The sequence below is a fragment of the Coniosporium apollinis genome (genome assembly GCF_000281105.1).
Source record: "Coniosporium apollinis CBS 100218 chromosome Unknown supercont1.34, whole genome shotgun sequence".
NCBI lineage: Eukaryota > Fungi > Ascomycota > Dothideomycetes > Coniosporium > Coniosporium apollinis.
In genome coordinates, this window is record NW_006913296.1 from 329,551 (window position 1) to 352,581 (window position 23,031).

The 23,031-nt window shown below is 52.7% G+C and overlaps 6 protein-coding genes across 6 annotated transcripts; 5 read left to right on the plus strand and 1 right to left on the minus strand.

Moving 5' to 3' along the window:
- Positions 1-2,286: 2,286 nt before the first annotated feature.
- On the plus strand, positions 2,287-3,255 carry W97_06739 (uncharacterized protein; the record flags this gene model as incomplete). The annotated part of the gene is made up of 4 exons (XM_007784612.1): positions 2,287-2,446; positions 2,534-2,562; positions 2,655-2,795; positions 2,863-3,255. 4 exons carry the CDS (start codon positions 2,287-2,289, stop codon positions 3,253-3,255), a joined length of 723 nt encoding a protein of 240 aa, XP_007782802.1.
- Positions 3,256-3,688: 433 nt separating this feature from the next.
- On the plus strand, positions 3,689-5,925 carry W97_06740 (uncharacterized protein; the record flags this gene model as incomplete). The annotated part of the gene is made up of 3 exons (XM_007784613.1): positions 3,689-4,025; positions 4,084-4,441; positions 4,494-5,925. The coding sequence occupies 3 exons, from the start codon at positions 3,689-3,691 to the stop codon at positions 5,923-5,925; spliced, it is 2,127 nt and encodes a 708-aa protein (XP_007782803.1).
- A 2,258-nt stretch (positions 5,926-8,183) lies between these two features.
- W97_06741 (uncharacterized protein) lies at positions 8,184-10,391 on the plus strand (the record flags this gene model as incomplete). The annotated part of the gene is made up of 1 exon (XM_007784614.1): positions 8,184-10,391. The coding sequence occupies one exon, from the start codon at positions 8,184-8,186 to the stop codon at positions 10,389-10,391; it is 2,208 nt and encodes a 735-aa protein (XP_007782804.1).
- A 101-nt stretch (positions 10,392-10,492) lies between these two features.
- W97_06742 (uncharacterized protein) lies at positions 10,493-14,269 on the minus strand (the record flags this gene model as incomplete). The annotated part of the gene is made up of 6 exons (XM_007784615.1): positions 10,493-11,719; positions 11,772-11,790; positions 11,860-12,044; positions 12,097-12,454; positions 12,508-13,980; positions 14,037-14,269. 6 exons carry the CDS (start codon positions 14,267-14,269, stop codon positions 10,493-10,495), a joined length of 3,495 nt encoding a protein of 1,164 aa, XP_007782805.1.
- A 2,274-nt stretch (positions 14,270-16,543) lies between these two features.
- W97_06743 (uncharacterized protein) lies at positions 16,544-17,737 on the plus strand (the record flags this gene model as incomplete). Its single annotated transcript, XM_007784616.1, has 5 exons — positions 16,544-16,551; positions 16,579-16,962; positions 17,021-17,465; positions 17,490-17,525; positions 17,591-17,737. 5 exons carry the CDS (start codon positions 16,544-16,546, stop codon positions 17,735-17,737), a joined length of 1,020 nt encoding a protein of 339 aa, XP_007782806.1.
- Positions 17,738-19,378: 1,641 nt separating this feature from the next.
- W97_06744 (Na+/K+-exchanging ATPase alpha subunit) lies at positions 19,379-22,699 on the plus strand (the record flags this gene model as incomplete). Its single annotated transcript, XM_007784617.1, has 1 exon — positions 19,379-22,699. The coding sequence occupies one exon, from the start codon at positions 19,379-19,381 to the stop codon at positions 22,697-22,699; it is 3,321 nt and encodes a 1,106-aa protein (XP_007782807.1).
- Between the last annotated feature and the right edge of the window lie 332 nt (positions 22,700-23,031).

A 23,031-nucleotide genomic window follows, 5' to 3' on the forward strand; every position in this document is an offset into this window, starting at 1 on the left:
AACTGCTTGTCAGGCACGAGTGGAAAGAGCGACGGAGGCAGGAGCCGAGGTTGAAGAGGGTTGTTTCTGTTGTTAGAAGGAGTGTTTCGATGACGCACGGAACGGCACCGTATTATGACAATCCCAACCCAGCGGCGCGCTTCACGGGCAGGCACTAATGTTTTTTAAAAAGAAGAGTTGCACAAACGAGAGGTATTGCCGGCGAGAAGCGTGGCTCGGTCGGTTACATGCAGTGAATGGCTGTCCGTACCCGACGCTGGAAAACGGTTGCGAACAGAAGGGACAGTGGCAAGGTTTGGACTCAGAGAATTCACGGTTGGCGTGCAAAAGGTAGGGAAGAGGAGCAGATGCGTTCAAGCGGCGAATATTATGGGGAAAGCCTCGAGAAGGGCGGATTGATGAGAAGCATATGAACGGCTGGCAATTGACTAGGGACCGCAAGCCAGGGCAGAATTGATCTCATAGCGCCATCTCCATATCCGCAGGGTTACGTCGGCGCAGCTAGAAAACCTTTGTTCGAGAAGGGCATTATCACCGGCCTTCCACATGAGCCTGTCCCCGGCGAGCGAGGGATAGAGCTAGGTATCTCTACCAGAGCACGAATGCGATTCTATAACGTCTCTTGCTCGGCTTTATCTGCTTATCAGTACCAGGACGCTGGAGCTGGCATTGATACAGGCCCCGCGGCCGTCGATGGCTCACGGCTGCTGCCACGGAGTTTGCGCCAGGAAGCGGAAGCGGAACCAGGCACAGGGTTTGCTGGCACCCTTGGCTTTGTGAAACAGTTGATGTGCGGCTTGGATGCGGGTGATGCGGCTCCCGGGCCCTCTCCTCGGGAGAACGTTCCTTTCGCGTCAACGCTAACAAGCCACTCGCGCGCGCACAGGGTGATCTTGACCAACGTTAACTGCCCCTGCAGCAGCACAGCAGGCTGTTTCGACGACTCCTTGCCGCACGACGTCCTTTAATATCAGACCCCGGACAAAAGGCCGTGCTTTGTGCGAAATTCTGCACGACATCGTGTTGCAAAGCGGCCGCCGTCTGAATCGCCGAGGACGTCATGAATCTCCTCGTGCCGCTAGGAATCACAAACAAACACCCAGATGATTCCCTCCAACGATGGACGCATGCTCTCGTTGTGCGCTCACACCCCCTTTCCCGCTTCACAGGACGTTCTTGTACTTCCTATTTGCTGCTCGTACGCAATTGTGGCTTCTGCGATAGGACAACGCCATCGCAATGCAAAAGCAATGTTGGGTGTGTTACGCTGCCGTTCCCCCTCAATGGACGTTCTAGAAAGATCTGCTGTGGTAAGCCGCGAGTAGCGACTCGCATTATTGAGGTCTTAGCCGGAAGCTGCGGTGGTGTAACACGGTCATCCAGAATCCTGTATTAGCCTTGCAGGAGGCTTCCCATGCGGTATTGAAGGTTCTGCGGTTCACGTTCGCTCGCATCTCAAGATGACGCCGAATGCTGTTGCGTACCGAAGACTGACTGAAAGTCGCCCACCAGCTGTCGAGGTAACTAGAAGGTCTGTCTCGGCGGGAGTCTCTTGGTCGATATACCGCCGCAAAACCGGTGTGATCCTTGTTCAACCACAGCAATGCCATTATTCGAGCCGGATTGACTGCTGTGCGATCTGTTGGAGACGTGTGCAGAAAGTACATTGACAGGATTCTACAATTGGAAGGCAAGGCCGCAAATGGATTGACACATACTCCGTAGACAGGAGCGCACACCAGTATCCTTGCAGGAAACTGTCTTTGAGTACCCTACTGCAAAGAATACTGCGCCGTATTTAGGCGCTTGTGGTAGACACACCATGCTGCCATGACTAGGGACACTCTCATGTTCTCAGCGGAAATCTGAAAGCTCCGCGCATAGACTAAGATCAGCTTACGATATCTCGTACTTCGGTAGGTACATAGTTTGCGCTGGGCCGTTCCGCCGTACATTCAAAGCTTAGAGAGAAGCTTCACTAAACAGCTCAGCTCCCTTCATTCTGCTGTATCTCATGTCGGAGCATGGTCAGCGAGTCCGGCGACTGTAGTTGACGGTCGGCTTCACGGTCTGTAGGTTGCTCCGCGGTCGGTCGACCCTGACCCTGCTCCAACTCTCGGCAAGTTCGGGAACGGCAGGCCCGTTCAACGAAAGCTGGGCAAGCGTCAGCACTTCTGTCTTGGTGCACTGCCTTCAAAGATTCAATCTCTCTGCTTACGCTTCAGGAGCATACATTTACCGCCGGAGTAGCTGTTACTTGAGATCAATTGACTAGCCGCACGCACCATGCCTATCATCCGAAACCCATTCAGAAAGAGCGGCGTCGAGCCGCAAGGCGAGAACCGACCGCCTTTGCAGGGTGGGGCAGATCGAGGGTTTCAGCAGACAAAAGTTGTCGGCGCGAAGCCAGTGGATATCAAAGAGCCGACCGAATACAAACTTAGCGGTATGTTGCCGTCGCTGTCGCGCTTGTGACTCAATTGCAATCCGCGATCCGCCGACAGTGTGGAGTTCCTGCGCTGACGCCGTACAGAGATCAACGATAGCGGCGTTTACCTTCCGGTACGAACAATTGCGCAATGCGCATTGACCGCGCAGTCGCCTTACACTTGCCCTGGTCAATTGCACCGCGAAGCTGACATGTGGACTCATAGCCGTCGCCGACAGAGAAGAAGAGCTTCTGGTCAAGCCGGTCCAACACGTCGACGAACTCCTCCAACCATCGCAGCGTCTTAAGCGAAAATGAGCCATTCAGCATCTCCCGGGAGTCCTTCGACTCGTACCGCAGGTCCTTTGTACGTCTTGTAGAATATGGCGCCTCATGGTGCTCTCCGTAGCTGCTGAGCTTATGCTATACGACAGGACATCTCCGCTCGATCACCCATCCCCGACATGGACAGCTTCCCTCGACAAAGCCTCGACTCTCGACGAGCCCGCATGCCCAACGAGCGAATGCCCAGTGACCGTCTACCCCGCTCATCTCTCAGTATAGACAGAGTAGAACCCACGCCAGAAGAAGGGTTCGAGGAGGTTGGCCTCAACGACGAGGTCAAACCCAAAAGGCGCGGCCTGTTTTCGCGATTCGGCGACTCCTCAGAAGCAAACTCGAGCCCTGACACCAAGCCTGTCTCGAGCCACCACAGCTTCCATTTCACAGGCAGAAAGCGGGCCCAGAGCGGAGCGGGAGCTGAACTGAAGAGCATGCCCAAGCCGGCGGGCAGTCATGCTGTGGAGGTGCCGGTAGAGGCGAAATAGACACTGTATGGGACAATGGGTGGGGGCGTATACTTTAATGGATCTGGGGGCATTGGGCAAGGTTATCGGTAATTAGGTACGGCTTTAGCTGGCGTTGGTCTTTATCCGGCGCAGGGCCTTAATGGAACGCCTCTCGGGGGCGTCACACTCGCTCGGCAGCGTTGGGTGTGGACTTTGGCTTCTATGCACATACATTTACTTAGAACTTAGGCAAGTTACGATTTCTCTGAGTCTCTGGCCACAAATCTGCACGTGATGTGTGCCTGAATTTGTCGTTGCCCCTCGGGCCCGTGCGACTCCCGAACTCCGCGATGGCAGAAAGCTTACCGCCCAAGATGTCGAAAAAATTCCCGTAGAGCTTGCAAGTGCTGTCAAAACACATTGATCGGAGCTCCGAACGATTACAACAGCGAAGTCCGTAAAACCTCACGCGATGGCTGGAATTAAGCGAAAGCAGCCATCGGGATCTACGAAACACAGTGATGCGACCAAAAGCAAGAAGTTGAAATCTACGCCGCATGCCGCATCCAAGGCCCCGAAAGCCGCGAAAAAGACTGCCCAGAACAAACCCGCTCCAGATTCGGACGATATCGTCGAGTCTGATACTACGGAGAGTGAGAATGGATTCTATGGATTCTCCGCAAAAGATGGCGAAGACGGGAGTAGCCCGAGCATTGCAGGCGAAGAGAGCGACGTCGAGGATGAGCAGATGGAAGTCGAGGTTGAGAAAAGCCAGGTCAACTCAGAAAGGCAGAAGGCGATGAACGGCGGTACGACCAACGCCCCATCCGTACGGGAAGACGAGACTACGGGATTAATGTGCCATAGGAACTTCCTCGAAAGAAGCCCATGCGAAGCAGAAAGCTTTAGCGAAGGAGCGCAAAGCTGCGAAACCAAACGCCGACTCGATCATCCGCTCAAAGAAGATATGGGAGCGCCTGCGAAGGAAGTCACACGTGCCGAAGGATGAGCGCAAGCAGCTGGTAACGGAGCTCTACGAGATCGTTACTGGCAGGGTTAAGGAATTTGTCTTCAAACACGACTCTGTCCGAGTCATTCAGTGTGCGCTCAAGTACGCCAACCTGGAACAGCGGAAGATGATCGCCAGGGAGCTGAAGGGCGAATATCGGAGTCTGGCTGAGAGCCGATACGCGAAGTTCTTAATAGGCAAGATGCTCGTAGAAGGGTAAGGTTATCTATCCCGCTTCGCCGTATAGTAGCTAACCACCTTTTGGCAGGGATGCTGAAGTCCGGGACCTGATTATCCCCGAATTTTACGGTCATGTTCGACGCTTGATCAACCACCCAGAAGCATCCTGGATCCTGGACGACATCTACCGGGGCATCGCTACGCCGCAGCAGAAGGCCATTCTTCTGCGTGAGTGGTACGGCCCTGAGTTTGCTATCTTCAAGACCGCGAACAAAGACAATGCTACAGCAGACCTATCCACGATTCTCGAAGAGACTCCGGAGAAGCGCAAACCCATCATGTCTTACCTGTACGGTTTGATAAATCAGCTCATCCAGAAGAAGCTGACCGGCTTCACGATGCTCCACGATGCAATGCTCCAGTATTTCCTCAATACGAAGCCGGGCAGCGAAGAGGCCACCGAGTTTCTTGAGCTACTTAAGGGCGATGAGGAAGGCGATCTCCTCAAGAATCTCGCTTTTACCAAGTCTGGCAGCCGCGTCGTCTGTCTCGCCCTCGCCTACGGCGGTGCTAAAGACCGCAAAAACATCCTCAAGGTCTACAAGGACACCATCGAGACGCTAGGTTACGATACCAACGGCCACAAGGTTCTGTTAGCGGCCTTCGATGTCATCGATGACACAGTCCTCACATCGAAATCTATCTTCCCCGAGCTTCTGGGCAAGGACGCAGCGGCTCAGCCCGAGAAGATTCTAGCGCTAGCAAACCATCTGGTTGGCCGTATTCCGCTACTCTACCCTCTCATTGGGCCTGCGAAATCGCTGTTTACAGACAATGCAGAGCTCAAGCTTCTCAATGAGATCTACGAGGTCCGGACAACGACCTCGAAGAAGGAACCGGAGATCCGCCGCAAAGAGCTAGTCCGCTCGCTATCAGGACCTCTACTCACCACCATCGCCGCCGAAGCTGCACAACTTGCGCAGACATCCTTTGGATGCCAGCTCATCACCGAAGCACTGCTGGGTTGTGAGGGCGACAAGGAGGCCGCTGTGAGTGCTACTGCTGATGTAGCAGCCGGCGATCCTAACGCCGAGGACCACATCGCGCGGTCCCCGCATGGTGGCCGGATGCTGAAAACTCTAGTGTTGGGTGGACACTATGATCCGAAAACAAAAAAAGTCACACTCGTTGACCCGCCACTAAACTTTCATGATGCGCTGTACGAGCGCATCAGAGAGCACATCCTGGACTGGGCGACAGGCTCGAGCTCCTTCGTTGTCGTCAATCTGTTGGAGGCGGAGGGGTTCAGCCACAAGGAAGAGCTGGTTAAGACACTTAAAAAGAACAGGAAGAGGCTGGAGAACGCGGCGAAGGAAGAGACGAAGGGACAGAAGGCCAGGGGGGAAAGCGAGCTCGGCGGAGACCAGCCCGTGGGTGAGAAGAAGAAGGGGAAGAAGAAGACTGTGGCTCCCGCCGTGGGTAACGCTGGCGCGAAGCTGTTGCTCCAAAAGCTGGCCTAAGCTTTCCACGTAATTCATCATTGTTGGCTAAAGTTTCATCCAGAGGTTTCACAGTCTTGCGGAGTCCTCACATTGGATTCTAGCGGCGGTCAAAGCCTCGAAGAGTCTCTATACTAGTAATGAACGTTCCTTACAACGTTTGCATGACGTAACCCCAAAGATAGCCGGCCGCCCTGCCAGAGCAGCTCGTCGATGTATCCAACTCCCGGATTCGCTTGAGTATTGATAAAATTCCGCGTTCCAACCGTGCCATCCGCCTGATGAGTTCTGCGCCTAAACTCCTTCCGGCTGTCAATACGTTCCAGACACCGGAGCGAGAGTTGCTTTCCATGCCCGGACTGAAAAAGGTCCTTGTCAGGGAACCTACCCAAAGTCGGGTGGTAGAGAGTCAATACGAACGCAGTTCCATAGATGTCATTGAGCCTCGTGGTTCGGGTATGCAGCGTAATCTCCACGTATATCAGGCCCCGTATCGCCCTCTCAGTTGCCAAGTACTTGGCGGAGGCTCGCCAATGCTCCGTGATTTCCTCCAGTGTCATTGAAACTGGCTTTTACCAGAAAATCAGTCATGGTTTCTTCCCTGAACTTCGGCGGTGATCCAGTAAGAGCCACTCACCCCTGGTTGTGGTCTGGAAGGATCCGGAGGAAAGGAATAGTTGACGCGAAGCCAGTGGAAGTCTTGTTGGTGCGCTTGCAGGCCAAACAGCCACCGCACAATGTCCCGGAAGAGGTGGCCGCATTACAGTGCCTCTAGATGCTTCGCTGAAAGTGCGATGAAGGATCGTGGCGCGTCTTGAAACTGGGACCATCTGCTCCACAGGCGCATGCCGTTAGCGGTTTTCCAGCATATGAACGTGCGGAGCCAGGGGGCTCTGGGGTTGGAAGGAACAGTTCCAGATCATGGTGTGGGATCGAGGTGTGGTCCGTTGACGGGGACGAAGGTTGCTGGATTGGCGCTGGAGCGAACATTGAGAGACGACCGTTGAGAGGATCCGTATCTGATGGAAGTTTCTTGATATCGCTGTGGGGGGCTGATGATGCTCCATTGGATTTCAACAGAATAAGACATGGTTGAATAAAGTGGACTGAAGCGCGTAAAAGCTATCTGACGTGGACTGAGATGAAGATGTTGCGGTGGACAAGTCCGGTAGTTACCAAGGCGCGTCTGACGGACATGGCTTCCTCCCCGTTCTGGAAGGCGCTTCCTGTCTCCGCTCCATTGAGTGACCCATAAGAGATTCAGAGTGCTCCCTTTGCGGCATTCTGTCTCTGGATTTGCAGGTGGTATTGGGAAGGAAGAGGATGCGGCTTTGGAGGCGTTACTTACATCTCCCGGCTTGACTCACCTTGCAGGCTATCGCGCGAGTAACGCATCTATGCTTCTTTGTGAAGGTTTAGAAAACCGAGGAAGGCTTGTTGAGCCTTATGCCTGAGCTTCGAACTAAGAGGAGTAGCGTGCCTTAAGTAGCGCTGCCGGGATTCTCGGCATTATTTGTGTTCCGTTGACTCTGGTGAGGAAAGACTTAAGATTGAAAGTACGAGCATGGTGGCTTGATGCGACATCAATTTACTTTTTCGTTTTCTCTACATAGTGGGGGATGGTCTTTCGTGCCAACATCACTGGCCGCTATGTACGCAGCCGCATCTTGAGCAAAACATTACATGAAGATAACAGCCAAAAAACGTTCCAGTAGGTATTCGCTAGTCGTCACCCACCTGACTACTAATCTACCGATTCAAAGCTTATATGGTGCACGGGATACCCAATTTCCTTTGATCTATGGCCGTGTGTAGAAGAAAAGTTTGAGCTGTTGTGCTTACATAAATACGTTCCTTTGTTGGATCTCCGTCAGAAGTCCCACTCCGTCCGAAGGGCACGGGCATCTTAGCATCAAGAGTTCAGCATTTGAGAAACATAACAACCAACACCACGGCGAAAGATAAAGAGGCAAGCGTCACGAACAAGGCTTTGGGTGGTTGTCTCTGGGCGCTCGAAGACAGAAATGACACGAAACCCCAAAGGACAGGTCCCTATGGAACGGATCCGAGAAGCTAAACATAGCCTCGCGGCTGTCGCCTGGATCGAACTTCGCATATAGCTGGCGTAATCCATGCATCACTGAGCGCTCTTCAGTAATTACCCTTATCATTGTTTAGGAGCGTCTCCTCCATCAGCTTCTGCTTGTATCCACTCATACTTAGGTCTGGACTGTTCGTCTCCTCTCGGCCATTGGAAGCACTCACGAAGTTGGGAGAAGATGCCCTTATCTATCCCATCATTTGGCCTTTCCACAGCCTCGCGGGCCCTCGGATTTACCCTCTTCTTAAAGTTACTGGACTCTGGAAACCCATTTCTAGCCCGTGGGCCGCAAGTCGAGCGCAAGAAAGTTGCTCTGTGTCAAAACCGCTGGACTGCCACGGCACGCTGCCTGATTCACGTCGTGCCTAGCGTTCTTTCCCTAACAATCGTGATCCTGAATCTAAAAGGATACTACATCGGCGACGAACTCGCAGGACCCTCCGGTCACGACTCGCAAAAGCTCGGCGCGCTTCAGTTCGCAGCCAAGCTGCATGAGTTGACCATCCACGCTTCCATTGCGGCCATGGTCCTGTCGTACCTAAGGTATGAGCTGGCTCTGGGAAAGGGCCTGCCTTTCGGAGCGGTGCTCGCTGGTAATCAGTTTAGGGATCTGAGCTTCCTCTGGTCCATCGAGCTTTGGGGAGCTCTGTCCTCATGGAGAGTGCCACACACATGGATCCGAAGGACTGTAATGGCGGTTATCCTGATCCTGGCCACACTAATAGCAGCCGCCGCCGGGCCAGTAAGCGCTATTGCAATCATCCCACGACTGGGGCTGTGGCCAGCTTGCGGAACGCGGTTCTGGCTCAACTCGTCCAACGATGCTCTCTGGCCGGCTGAAGTGAATGCATCACACTTTGATTCCGCTCAGTGCTCTCAGGCAGATACTGAGCCCGACTTCGGCTGTCCCGATGGCGGTTTACAATCTATCAAAGCTTTCAGCACCACGCTCCGCAGACGAGGCTGGGATTGGGTTCCCGCGCGAAGCCTTACAGTCTATGGACGTCATGGGACACGAAGCATGAACATCACGCTGAAGCTAGGACGTAATACTGATCGTGTCACTACCGCTTTTGTACCACCCCTTGCCGCCGTCGATGCATTCACAGAGGCCAGTACTTGGTGGCCATCAGCGGCTCAATACGCCTTTAAAAGAGGTGGACCACGATACTGGCTGGCTCGAAAAGCGTACATTGAAGCGAGCGCTACTGCGCCGGTAACACGAGTGCGGTGTTCATCCCTTATGTCCACTACGGGTGGTTCGGGACAGAGCATTTACTTCCCGTTGCTCAATCCTTTGGAGGATGTGCTTACTAGCACGAGCTATACGGATGACCAGATTTGGAATGATGCAGCTATGGAGATTTCGAGTGGCCGTGAGCTGAGCAAGGTGTTTTGGACGCCCTTGCCAAACACTGATTTCAAAAACTCTACTATGGGAGCGGTTGTTGTTCTGCCTTTTGAGCCGAATGCTTCCGCGATTACCTATACGACTTGCAACGTCGACGCTCGATGGGCTGCCACCCGTATCTGGACTTTCAACTTCGAGAACACGTTCGGCTTACCTGAGGGGCTCCCAGACGTAAGGAATCCGCTTGGTCGCTATGATGTTGACTGGTCGTGGCCGCACATCTCGGTTGATGTAGAGTGGGTCAACTACATGTCCCGAAAGATGTCACAGGCCAATGAGACAGTCGACGCATTTGCAGCCATTGCAGCTGATGCAGGCATCACCGACACGCCGGATCCCACCCATCCTTGGGCGATTGAATCCATTCTGGCCATGATGTTTACGGATGCACTGGCTCGCGTGGGAAGTAACGCAACGCTTCAAGGGGAGCTCAAAGGACGCGGAAAACCCCGACTGGCTGACTGGGAAGACGGTCCTTGGGTTGACGAGTTCATGCACTTTGGCGATGCATACGCCATCGATGCTCCGGCGAATGCCGAGTGGTATAGCTCACGACTCTCCGTCTCGGTGGTGGGATACGCCTACTCGTCGGACGGAGCAACCAGCAAACTCGCCTGCAGTATCCTCTTATTCCATGTTCTGCTCGCGTTCATCCACACAATCTACTCTCTGAATTCTGGGCTCAGCTCCTCGAGCTGGGATTCGGTCGCGGAACTTGTAGCGCTGGCTATGAATTCCACTCCTTCGGATGCTTTGAGGAACACTTGCGCGGGGATAGAGCTGCCATCAACTATGGGACTGCCGGTAAAGATTGTCGAATCAGCGCAAGCAGAAGAGCATCTTGAGATGCTTGTGGAGGTTCCGCGAGACGAGGAAACAGATACCCTTGAGCTACTCAATACCGGAAAGGTGGTGCACCGCTCTGTAACAGTAAATAAGGAATACGGTGTTCCTAAGGATCTGTACACACATTGAAGAGATATCTCAGGGCAGAATATTGTATGTAGCTTTTGGAGCAAGTCGTATCTATTCTAGATCGAAATTTATCGTCATTTACCAATTCATAATTTTTGAATCTAACTTGTATCGTTGTAAGCCTTCTTCATCTGCTGGAGCAGATCGTCCATGCGATACGGCTTCGTGGTAACAGCATCCATGCCGGCGTCCATCGCAGCGCTGACATGTTCGTCGCGCACGTTCGCAGTAACAGCTACAACCGCTCGACGGCCGTCGAGCAACCCTCTCGCTTCCAGGCTCCTGATCCGACGAACGCATGTTAAACCATCCATGTGCGGCATTTCTACATCCATGAGTATCATATCGAATGTGGGTTCGGTACCGCCATGTTTATACGATGCGGTCTTGTAAAGACTTGCGAGAGCTTCGGCCCCGTTGTTCGCAACGGAGACTTTGTAGCCGCGGGTGCTTAGCTGTTTGCTTAGAACCTTTTGGTTTACAAGGTTGTCTTCAACGATGAGTATGTTTGATGGCTCAAGGCTTTCCGCAGCAGGTGGATTTGCTTTGAATTCTGCTTCACGAAGAGGTAGTGGAGCTGCAAGCTCAGCATCTACTGCAACAAGAACCGGTTTCGCTGTGGATGGCAAGAGTACACTCGTTTCGCCGTCAGCCCCGTCTTTCGGTTTCGCGGCGTGCTGAGTCTTGATGAAGAAGAAGAAAGTGCTACCTTTGCCCTCCTCTGACGCAACGCCGATTTCTCCGCCCATCATTTCCGTGATTTGGCGTGAAATAAAGAGGCCAAGACCGCTGCCGCCGTACTCGGCATGCGTCTTCGTTGACCCCTGGGCAAAGCGCTGAAACAGGCGAGTTTTCTCTTTAGTGCTGAGTCCTTTGCCAGTGTCCGTGACGGCCAAGGAAAGGTAAATGTCATCTCCTCGGCGTTCATCGTTTTTGGAGATAGTGCTGTCCCTCCGTCTGGCTTCCGTGACCCGTTCGGGAAAGTACTCAACGCTGGTTGATGTCCTTGTTGGCCTTTCCGATGAGGCAGAGATCTTCACGCTGATCTGCCTTCTCGCACGATTACGAGTGAATTTGATGGCGTTCGTAACGAGATTGATCAGAACCTGGACGAGCCTGCTCGGGTCTAGCAGAACCCAGTCCACGTTCAGATCGTGCAAAGGCTGGTCATCCTCGACCTGTAATTCCATGTCTGCGGCTTTGAGTTCTCCTTCGAAGAGCTTAAGTGCTTCGCGAACAATTTTGCACGGTTGGACAACAGTTGGAGAGATGGTCAGCAGTTTGGAGTCGAGCTTGGAAAGAGTTAAAACGTCATCGACAATCCCTTTCTAAGAATCAAATCAGCTACCGTACGATGTTGGCTCGTCCTGGTTGGATTACCTGGTGTTGTACGCAATATCTGCGCTGGAGTCAGTGATTGGTTGACTAGTAAACCGGAGCCGGGCTTCTGGCTAGGGGGCATGCTTACGCTATTGTCTTCGCGTCATCAGCGGCATTTTTCAAGGTATCGCTGAGTTTTGACTGCTGGAAATTCTGAGTGGACTTCGACGCTGGTATGGCCATAGCGGATATAGCTTCATTGAGAGACGATTCTATCGCCTCTGCACAATGCAGCACCGCTGATAGAGGATTTCGAATTTCGTGCGATATCGTCTGGTAGATGTCAGCACGGCCACGATATAAGTTCCACGTGATGGAGCCATACATCAATGAAGTTTTCTTGCTGCCTCTTCCGCTCAAGTGCCTCATCCATTTTGATTTGAAGTACTTTCGCTGCGGCCTTTTGGGCGGAGATATCAGTAATCCAGCAGACCACATTCTTCAATGTGCCGTCTGAGTTGACTTCAGCATAACCAGATGCCAGGATCCATGCCTGATCGAGCTCCACGTCTTGGCTGTTGATACTTCGCGACCTCTTCAACCGAGCCTCGACTGTGAGAGGGCCTTTGCAAGCAACTAGGTCGTCGAAAAACGCTTTGGTCTTGTCGAAGTCATCAGGATGAACGGTGTTCAGCCAAGGTCTTGCGTTGTGATAATCGCGTGGTTGATCCGTAATAGCAAACCTTCGGATGATCAGCGTTTGTGGAGATAGTATTGTGTTGCCTTGCAGACTTACCACGCCTCGTTCATATACTCCACAAAGCCACCCGCGTTGATCAATCCTACCCCAATGGGCGCGTGGTCGGCAAAGTTCTTGTACTTGAGCTCGCTTTGCTCCAGTTCGCGCGACCGCAGCCGGACTTGGTCCTCATTCCATTTCAGTTCGCTGATGTCCATGATGAGGGCCGTAGTACTTATGAGCTTTCCTTGGTCGTCGAGCTCAGGATACGCAGCGCATAACCCAGTTGTATAAGGCAAGTTCATGTAACCGTGCCTCTCACTGTAAGCCTTGAAAGGCTTCTTGAATCGCAGCTGAAACGTATCCGAGGGCTTTCCGGCCAGTACCCTTGACCACTCTTCACTAACTAGGAGCTTGTCATCTGTAACGATTGTGTCGAGGTCAAGGATGGACAGAACCTTCGTTTTATCCGGTTGCATTTGATTGATTCCATACCATGCGGAATTGGCGTAAGTGAGACGCGCCTCCGAATCCGTCGTGGCAACGCAGACGTTAGCGAGGTCAGCAAAGCGAGCAAAGCGGTGCTCGCTCTGCTCGTACTCCTTTGTCCGCTGTCGAAGCTGGCTTGACAATTCGGCGCGTTGGAGCGCCGCAGACTTGGCTTTATCTTCGCCTTGCCTGATTTCCTCAGCAAGTAGAATGGCAGACACGTAAGGCGTCGTAATCTGCTTCGTGATGAGGTCGATAAAGGTCTGGTAATCGGAATCAAACTTCCTCCGTGGGTTGAGTCCCATGACCATGAACCCAACAAGTCTCCCGCTGCTTGTTCTGATTGGGTTGATGATTATTTCTTCGCTTGGAACTCCGAAGCCACGCCATTCAACACCCTCGAATATGCCGCTCGGTAGACTGGCATCCTCGTTTCCCAGGAGCAGTGGGCCGGTCATGATGAGTGATCTTTTCAACGCTGTTGCGAAACCAGGAGGATCCTCACATGCAAGGTCGATTCGGGACGGTGCCGATGCATGACCTTCAGAGATGCCCATACACCCTTCAAGCACACATTCCACTCGCTCAGATCTGGGTGGTGATGCCTCACCGCTGGTATCCTTCTCTACGGAGTACAGCATAACGAGTGGTAGATCTTTGTCGTTGGACTCCAGCCCTTTTTGGAGATGCGCCCAGAAACCCTTCATGTCTTTCGCAGCTTCCAGCTGCAAGCTCATATGTTGCAATGAAGCCATGCGACGATTCCCAATCATCTCTTTGGTGACCTCCACAACAGTGGCATAGGATGCGACCACGTAGCCTTCGTCCCCAATCATTGGCACAAACTTCCAGCTGTAGTACGTCTCCTCCAGAAATCCATACCGGTGAAGAAGCAGCATTTGCCTCTCTCCAATATGTGTCTCTCCCGTTTCTTGTCCATCCCTTATAATCTTGTCGAACATAGGCCATATCTCCGCAAATCCGATCTTGGGGTCTTGCCCTTGCAGGCCCGGGTGCTTTTGACCGATGAGCGGCGTGTACCTGCGCTCAAGTCAGTGGTGATCTGAGCCGGCTTCACACCTAGGAGACAGGCTTACGCTTCGTTGTAAACGATTGTCATCTCATCGCCCCAGTAGACAACGGCTGGACTAGGGTCTGCCATGATGAGGAGCACCATCTGGCGGAGCTGGGACGGCCATGTTGCCATGGGCCCCAACGGAGATTTCTCCCAGTCAACATTGCGCGTGAATGTTTGGAATGGTGTGAGGTTTCGAGGCGGAGGATCGCGGGTCCAGTCGAGGAGGCGACGGCACGACGAGACGTTGTCCATGGGTGTGAGCCCGACAGCGCAACGCTACATAGGCGGGTGGCTGACGACTCTGCTTAAGCTGGTTTGCCTATTTTATGCTGCTCTGTGGACAGAGCCGCGCACGATCGGGCCTGCTTAGGGGGTCGTAATAAGCCATAGAGGGATGCGCTGAGGGTTGAGTATGGGTTGTGTGGACCTTGATCGTGGCTGCCGCACGGAAGAAAGATGGCGTACAAGTACAGTAGAACCTCCCTATAGGGATCTTCCGAATAACGATACCTTGCCATAACGGTACTCTTCCGAATCCCACCTATTTTTTGTATGAGTATAGCGATATCCTCGCTATTACGGCTTATCGTTAAATTTCACTAACTATTGTTATATAAAAGTAGTATTTTACTATAAAAATAGCACTTCTAGAGTATTTTACTAGTTAAAATTTTTTTTTTATAGATAGATGCTTAGTAGTAGTTTTAAAAGGCCTAGTATCTAGTCTACTTACTTAAATATAGTAATTAGATAGTATTCTTAATCACGTGCTCTATTATAAGACACGTGATTAAGGAGCTAAAGGTATTTTTTATGTTCTTTACTAGAATTTACCCTCTATTCCCCCTACCACTCTTACGTCAGCTATCACTATATAACAATACCTCGACACAAAGAACCTAAAGGGTTGGTTTGCCAAGATCGCTATAGGGAGGTTCTACTGTATCTGCCCAAGGACCCCCTGCCCGTACCTGCCACGGCCCGATTCGGTACCGGAAGCTAGCAGGGGAGCCTGGCAGCCAGCTCATGCACCGTCCTTGTAATGCGGGGCGGCCCGACCTGACGGGGGAGCGTTCTGTGTCACACTCGTCGCACGGCTCTTCCTCCCGTCGAACATCGAGAGATCTCACGGAGAGCGACGCTTAGGACATTCGGCCCGCCTGAAGCTCCTCCGATATTGAACGACAGTATTAACAGTACACAGAGTGAGGCTAATGACGCTGTTGCTGTGTGTGTATGTACCGACTCCTTGACATAGTGTGTCAAGAGCGCTCCCGCGAAACGTGGCAAAGTCTGTTACATAAGTATATCTCGATCTTGTTATCACGATCTTGATCAATCTTAGTGTTAATAAGGCTCAAATAAAGCGTAAGTCATCTAACTAGAGTGTCCAATACTTGGTATATCTACCCTTAGCCTGGATTATAGCCTCCACCATCTACGAAGCGGTGGTAGAGAGAGATAAAAGATGGGAGCGCGCGAGGCTTGGATAGCTTCATATTGCATCACCGCTAGGCTAAGCTAAATACCGTTAGTTGAAAGACTTAGTTCGATTAGTCTACATAGACTATGTCAACCCCTCGGTACAGCAAGAACGCCGCTGTGACGACTGTGGCGGTAAATCATTCGAGCTTTCAAGCTCAGTTGTCCCCGCTATCTAGCTTCTAGAGAAGTCTCCGTGTATTTCGAAATCTTCAATCTCCGGCAATCTGTCATCGTCGTAAAATCCACCTGTCGCAAGGCCTTAAAACCCCGATATGGTGATGCCAAGCTTCCTCTCTATTCTCCCCCACTTCTCACCGAGTGTTTTGCTCTCAACACTCCTTGCAGCATACTGGCTTCTGTGGATTTTCTATGCTAGATACTTGCATCCGCTTGCGAAGCATCCAGGCCCATTCTGGGCTTCGGTCTCCCGATCATGGCTTGTAGTCCAGATTTTGCGTGAAAACGCCGAGAAGACACAACGAGAGCTGCATAAGCGATATGGTATGCAATTCTGGCGAGAGCTGGAAAAGCTATACAGAGAGGCTTGGTAACTGAATCAGGTCCCATCATTCGCATTGCACCGAACGAAGTTGCAATTGCGGACCCGGAGGCGATCAAGACGATCTACTCCGTCAAGTCCGGGTTCACGAAGGTTGTCTCTGCATCCTGTACTCTGTAACCAAATAGTGCGATTGCCCAGCTGAGTCGAGTGGACAGACCGACTTCTACCCTCCTTGGAGACCCACGTTCAGTACGTAAAGCCTCACCGTTGGCACACTTGCGGAGCTGGCAGGCTTATTTAACCTGTAGCCAAATATCCCGATCACTTTACCTCCCTTGACGAGAAGGTTCACGCCGACCGCCGAAAGATCGTGAACAATCTATATTCTATGTCAAGCGTATTGCGCTCGGAGGAATGCATTGATATTTGCTCAGAGTTGTTCATGACGCGGATGGGAGAGTTCGCCGACGATGGAGCTATCATTGATTTGGCAAAATGAGTTCAAATGTCTGCAACAACCGCCCTTGGATGACGCGAGCATGACGCGGTGAATGTTTGCTGATTCAGACGCCAGGTACGCCTTTGATGTCGTTGGAGAACTTTACTTCAGCCGTATGTTTGGGTTCATGAAAGACAAGCACGATTATCGCGGTTACATCGCTTCGCTCGACATCCTGCTGCCTGTCATGACTGCTGCTTGTGTTATGCCAACGTATGTCCGCCCTGTATTCTTGCTAGGCGGTGCGGTGGTTCCGGGGGTGTGGGATGGGCTGAAAAAGCTACGTGACATTGAGCAAGCGGCGGAGTCTTGCGTGCATGAGCGGCTACGGTTGCTTGAGGAAGGAAACGAGTTCAAGCGGAAAGACATCGTGGCGAGCCCGTTCGAGATACAGCAGGAGAAAGGCGCCAAAGTGGATTTTGGGATTGTGGATGTCAAGTTGGAAATTTACATCGCGCTGTAAGTGGGCGGCTATGTTGTTCGGCGGTTGAGAGAGGCAGAGGCTGACACAACATAGCCTGGCTGGCAGTGATACCACAGCAGCGGCGATCACTTCCGTGCTGTACCATCTTATGAAAACCCCCTCAGCCTACAGGAGACTGGTCGAGGAAATCGACAGCGCAACCGAGTCTGGCCAACCCAGCCGCCCTAACATCCGCTACAACGAAGCTGTCAAGCTGCCGTTCTTGGATGCTTGCTGTAAGGAGGGAATGAGGGTCCATCCGAGCGTTGGTCTGACCTTGCCACGCCATGTCCCTCCTGGCGGATGCAGCATCTCCGGACAATGGTTCGATGCGGGCACTCGGGTGGGCGTCAATGCCGCTGTAATCCACTTTGACAAATCGGTGTTTGGCGACGATGCCGATGAGTCCAAACCGGAGAGGTGGTTCCGAGAGGATGCAACGAACATGGATAGATATATGTTTCAGGCAAGAACACGTGCCCCCCTCTATCCTCATTGTGTGCAAGCTGACGATGATCTGTAGTTTGGCGCTGGTGCTAGAACATGTATCGGGAAGAACGTAAGTAGGAGCGACTCGAGTGAGGCAGCCACCTCAGATAGGTCGAAATTAATTCGTGAGTTTAGATCTCATTGTGCGCGATGTACAAGGTAGTCCCTCAGCTCCTCCGGTCGTATCATCTGGAATTGGCCGAACCTCGAGTGCTGTGGGAGACCCACAACTACTGGTTCAACAAGCCGAGCAACGTACAGACAAGACTTCGGCGGAGATGACGGGACTGGAAGACGCTGGTCGCGTAAGTGGATGAAATTGCAATGCGCAAAAGAACGAGACTTCCATCATGCCCAAGCTCGGAAATTTTCAAGCAAGTCATTGGCCTACTCATAGAATTGCCGTCGAGAATCTGCCGTTTCATCACTGAACTTTTCAGCCTCCCCGTTTGACTCGCACCACGCAGTTCCGGATAGCTCCTTTGCACGTCAGTGACGTCATCGAGCCCAAAATCCGCGTGCGTGGCGAAGAACAGGAAAATACCTCGTCTTAACCCTTCGAGTTCTCTGCAGTGCGCCCCTTTCTGCTGCCACAATCTCTTCCCGGATATTAGTATCCTCAGTTCTCGCAGTTCCATAAGCGGGCAGGGCGAGCGGATTTGGGTTTGATCTTCATTCGAACTCTTCTCGCCCTGACCGGAAGAGCCTCGTGCGGCACGTCATCTCTGGGATATTGTTGTCTTGTGCCAGAAGTGAGTGCGGACTGTGAAAAGAAGATGGTGCGGTTCGGGTTGAAGGTTCATTTGACGTAACAAAGGCCGACCCCTCGGGTCCAAGGTGATCGCCTTTGCAAGTGTATCGTACGAACTACTCTGGTACCGTAGCTTGGAATGGATTTCCATAATCCAGGTTTTTGGAGTTCGAAGGCTAAGATTAGACCCGCTACGTCGGCGCAGCGATCTTTGCTGCAAGCCTACAAACGGCGCACGGAATGCGATGGCACATCTAGCTAGAGACAGGCTCGGAACAATCCAATCAGGCTAATCATGCGGCGGTGAGCACAGTGAGCGATGTGAGGGAATTGTGAAGAAATGTCCCTCATCTCTGTTGCTACTCGCGCGAAAATCCCTCACACCCTCATTAGGCAGGCCACGGCATAATTGACGCAAGCGCAGTGTATCGACTGGCTGACATGACACTTGGGATAACCGAAGGAATGCATCTGCCTAAGAGAGAGCGAGCGATACTTATTTAGAGGTACCTCCTTACTCTGGATTAGCACACGGGGATGTGAGCATGGACTGCCAGCAACGCTGGACCTAGAGGTTCGCGAGCCAGGGTGCTTAGTCAGACCGGCTTGGCTCCCGTCCACCCACGCGAAGCCTCGAAAGCTGCGGACTCAGCCACAACGTCGACCTCACGCCCCATCTAGACTTCAAGCTCCAACGATCCGTGACCCTTCAATGTCGCTGCTTGCAGCAACTATACCCTCACACGTGCATCCCACGAGAGGAGCGCAGCGATCGGCCGGCTGAATGCAGCAAGCAAGACCTTTCTGCGTTCGCGCTGGGGGCGCTACATCACGACCGATCGTGATCCTCCGCTGATTTTATGTCGGTCCAGAACCAGAAGCGCTGATATTACCGTTACTGAGTAAGGTAGGATCGTGTGGTGAGGTATTTATCGCTTCGATGGTGGCTGCGGGATTTCTGCTGCTGTCACAGCGACCCATTGATAGCTATACTGCGCCAAAGGTGACGGAGCATAAACCCAGCAGTTGCAGCCAGCAAGGTAAAGCTTTCACTCGTCTTCGAAGCGTTGTTCTACTCGCACTCCTCCTGCATCGGCGGCGAGTGGTGTCTTCTTTGTAATCCCCAACTCTTGCTCCTTTTCCTCTCCTGATATCGAACCAAAGCTCCTGAGATGACACTCATAAACTCGGTTAAGTCGCTATCCAACAACACAGAACTAGACGACATTGAAACTGCAAAGCCTCGCCCTCAGCAGCGTATCACTTTCCAGCCGGATGGACATCCCGACCGCAGAGGACGTGGGACGAGCAGTCGGCGCCGTTCCGCGAGCCGCGACTCGATTTCCAGTGTGCGGAGTCGTACCCAGTCTGTCTCCGGCGTTCCAATAGAGTTTCGTACGCTCTCGTTTCACATATCCGAGTCACAGGGCATCCAGGACATCGACAAGAGCACCCCACGTCGAGAGGGCAAGGGCGAAGCAAAGGACGACAAAGACTATTTTGAAAAACTCGACTTCCATCTCTTAGACGCCAATACCGCCTGCAGTGAGCTGAGGGTCACGCAGCACCAGGGTCTCAGCGCTGCTGAGGCTGCATCACGGCTTTCTCAAGATGGCCAAAATTCGCTCCCTCGCAAACGCGAGAACTACCTGAAGAAGCTGTTCATGTACGTCTTTGGCGGCTTCTGCTCGGTCCTATGGATCGGTGTTGTCGTCTTCTTCATCTGCTGGCGGCCATTAGGTGAACCTAATCCGGCTCCCTATAATCTCGGTTTAGCAATCCTCATCCTCATCGTCATATTTCTGCAAGCCTCCTTCTCCGCTTTTCAGGACTGGTCTACCGCACGGACAATGGATTCAATCCTGAACCTACTGCCTGCGGAGGCTCTAGCAGTCCGCGATGGCAACGCGGCAAGAGTCCCGTCTGCCGATCTTGTTGTTGGAGACATCGTCAAGATCAGCATCGGGAACAAAGTACCCGCGGACATCCGTCTCCTTAGCACCTCTGGAGATGTCCGTTTCGACCGCTCAATGCTCACCGGCGAGGCCGATGAGATCGAAGGAGCCACTGAGATAACGGACCGGAACTTTCTAGAGACGCGCAACATCGCATTGATGGGTACAATGGTAACGAATGGAAGCGCAACGGGCCTCGTCGTTCTCACCGGACAGGACACGGTAATGGGTCGCATCGCCAAGGCCGCCATTGGTGTCAAAGACGAACCTACCCTTATCCAGCGCGAGATCACCCGCTTTGTCACCATCATCGTAATGCTCACGGTCGTTCTCGCCTCTACTATCCTCTTTACCTGGGTTGGTTGGCTACGTGTAGACCACTTCGCCTTCATGAACGTTGTCGCCATGCTGAACGTTATCATGGGCTGTGTGGTTGCTTTCATCCCCGAGGGTATACCTGTCGGGGTTGCGCTTACTCTCTTGATGATTGCACGTCGAATGAAGGCCAAGAACGTCCTACCGAAAGGCTTGTCTACTGTCGAAACGCTCGGTTGTGTCAATGTTATATGCTCTGACAAGACTGGCACCCTGACCGAGAACAAGATGAAGGTGACCACGGTCGGCTTCGTAGACCAACGTATGAACGTTCAAGAGGCATTCGCCGCAATCTCGGAGGGCAACTCGATGCCGCTGAATGGGCTTCATCGCGCTTCAGTACTCTGCAACGACGCGAGCTTTGATGTTCTCTCCATGGACCGGCCGATTATGAATCGGGAGATCCAAGGCAATGCCACCGATGGCGCTGTTCTAAAATTTGCAGAAGCCACGCAGGAGGGGATCGGCCGCAAGATTCGTGATGCGCATCCCAGGGTTTTCCAAATACCTTTCAATTCCAAGAACAAGTGGATGCTCACCCTGCATAAAGCTACGGAGGACACTTCCAGGTCAGCTGCCGATAAACCGCGCTTTCTTATGCTGATCAAAGGTGCTCCTGATGTGCTCCTCCCACACTGCAATACATACTGGTCCTGCCAAACTAACACTATCGAACCCTTGGTCTTTGCTGCGAAAGCTCAGTTCTATGCACTTCAGGAGCAGTTGTCACGGAATGCCGAGCGGGTGATATTGATTTGTGAACGCTACGTAACGCCGAGCGAGGCTCTGGGCTCTAACGCTTTCGCGGACGAGATTCAGAACGACTTCGTGGCTAATTTAACCATCGTTGGCTTGCTCGGTATCACGGATCCACCTCGTGGAGAGACTGCCGCTACTGTAGCGGCCTGTCGCCGCGCTGGCATCCGCTTCTTTATGGTCACCGGTGATTTCGGGCTTACTGGCGCCGCTATTGCCCGCGACGTCGGTATCTTTACCAACACATCGGACCCGGATACATTTGACGCAATAGTAGGACCTGGCGGCTCCGTACCTCCCACGCAGATGGCGACGAGTCTTGATTATACACATACCAGTCTATTGCTTGAGGGACCCTCGATTTCAAAGCTCTGCGACGATGACTGGGACCTCGTTTGCCGTTACGAGGAGATCGTTTTCGCTCGCACTACCCCGGAGCAGAAGCTCCGTATCGTGAAGGAGCTCAAAGCCCGGGGGAACTGTGTGGCGGTCACGGGCGATGGCGTGAACGATGCGCCAGCTCTTCGTGCTGCAGATGTTGGCATCGCAGTTATCACAGGCAGCGACGTTGCTCTGGAGGCCGCTGATCTCGTCCTTCTTGATAAGTTTGACTCCATTGTGGACGCCATCCGACTCGGACGTCTGGTTTTCCAGAATCTACAAAAGGTCATCGCTTACTTGCTTCCCGCCGGCTCATGGTCTGAGATCTGGCCGGTTCTAATGAACGTCTACTTTGGAGTTCCGCTTCCGCTTTCCTCCTTCTACATGATCATCATCTGCGTCTTTACCGATCTATTCCTCTCGCTTTCGCTCATCATGGAGAAAGAAGAATTCGACCTACTCGAACTCCCTCCTCGCAATCACAAGAAGGACCACTTGATAAACCTGAAGGTCTATGGGCAGAGTTACCTGTTTATCGGCGTGATGGAGACCATATGCGCGCATGCCATGTTCTTTTTCTACATGCAAAAACACGCCGGCATCCCATTCCACGCTCTCATCTTCGCTTTCGAGAAGTATTCGGACGGCTTCTACGGGTATACCCAGGCGGAACTCGTCTACTTCAACACGGTGGGGCAGAGTGTCTACTTCGTTACGCTCGTGATACTGCAGTTGGGCAACATCCTCAGCATGCGCAACAAGCGGCAATCGATTCTCCAAGCCGACCCCATCCGGAAGAAGCGAAGAAATCCTTGGCTGCTGGCCGGCGCGGCGATGAGCGTGGCCATCGCGGTGTTCGTAACGGAGGAGTCGGGCATACAGTCAATCTTTGGGACCGCGAGTGTGCCATGGGAGTTCTGGCTTATTCCTGTGCCTTTAGCATTCGGAATACTCTTGATGGACGAGATGCGGAAGTTGGTTGTGAGGTTGTGGCCGAAGGGCCCAGTGGCGCGAGTCGCATGGTAGGAGGGACATGATGGGCTGCTCGGACGTATAACAGAGTAACGTTAGGTTGCAGATGAGCGGAGGTTGTGTGTGTATGGTGGCGAGTATGATAGACTGACTCCGTAGACCATCACTCTTAGCGGTCGACGCTATTGTGCATAACTTACCTCTTGGACTCTGCGTAAATAGATCTGACGCCCGAACTGCTGCCTTGCGTTTGATCCAAAAACATGATCTGGAACTTGACATTCCGCAACCTTGCTTGTCCTCTACTCACTCTCAAACATGTTAGAGAGGGCAATGGGTCATACTGCGTCCCTCCAGTAGACCAAGAACGGAAGTTGGAAATACCT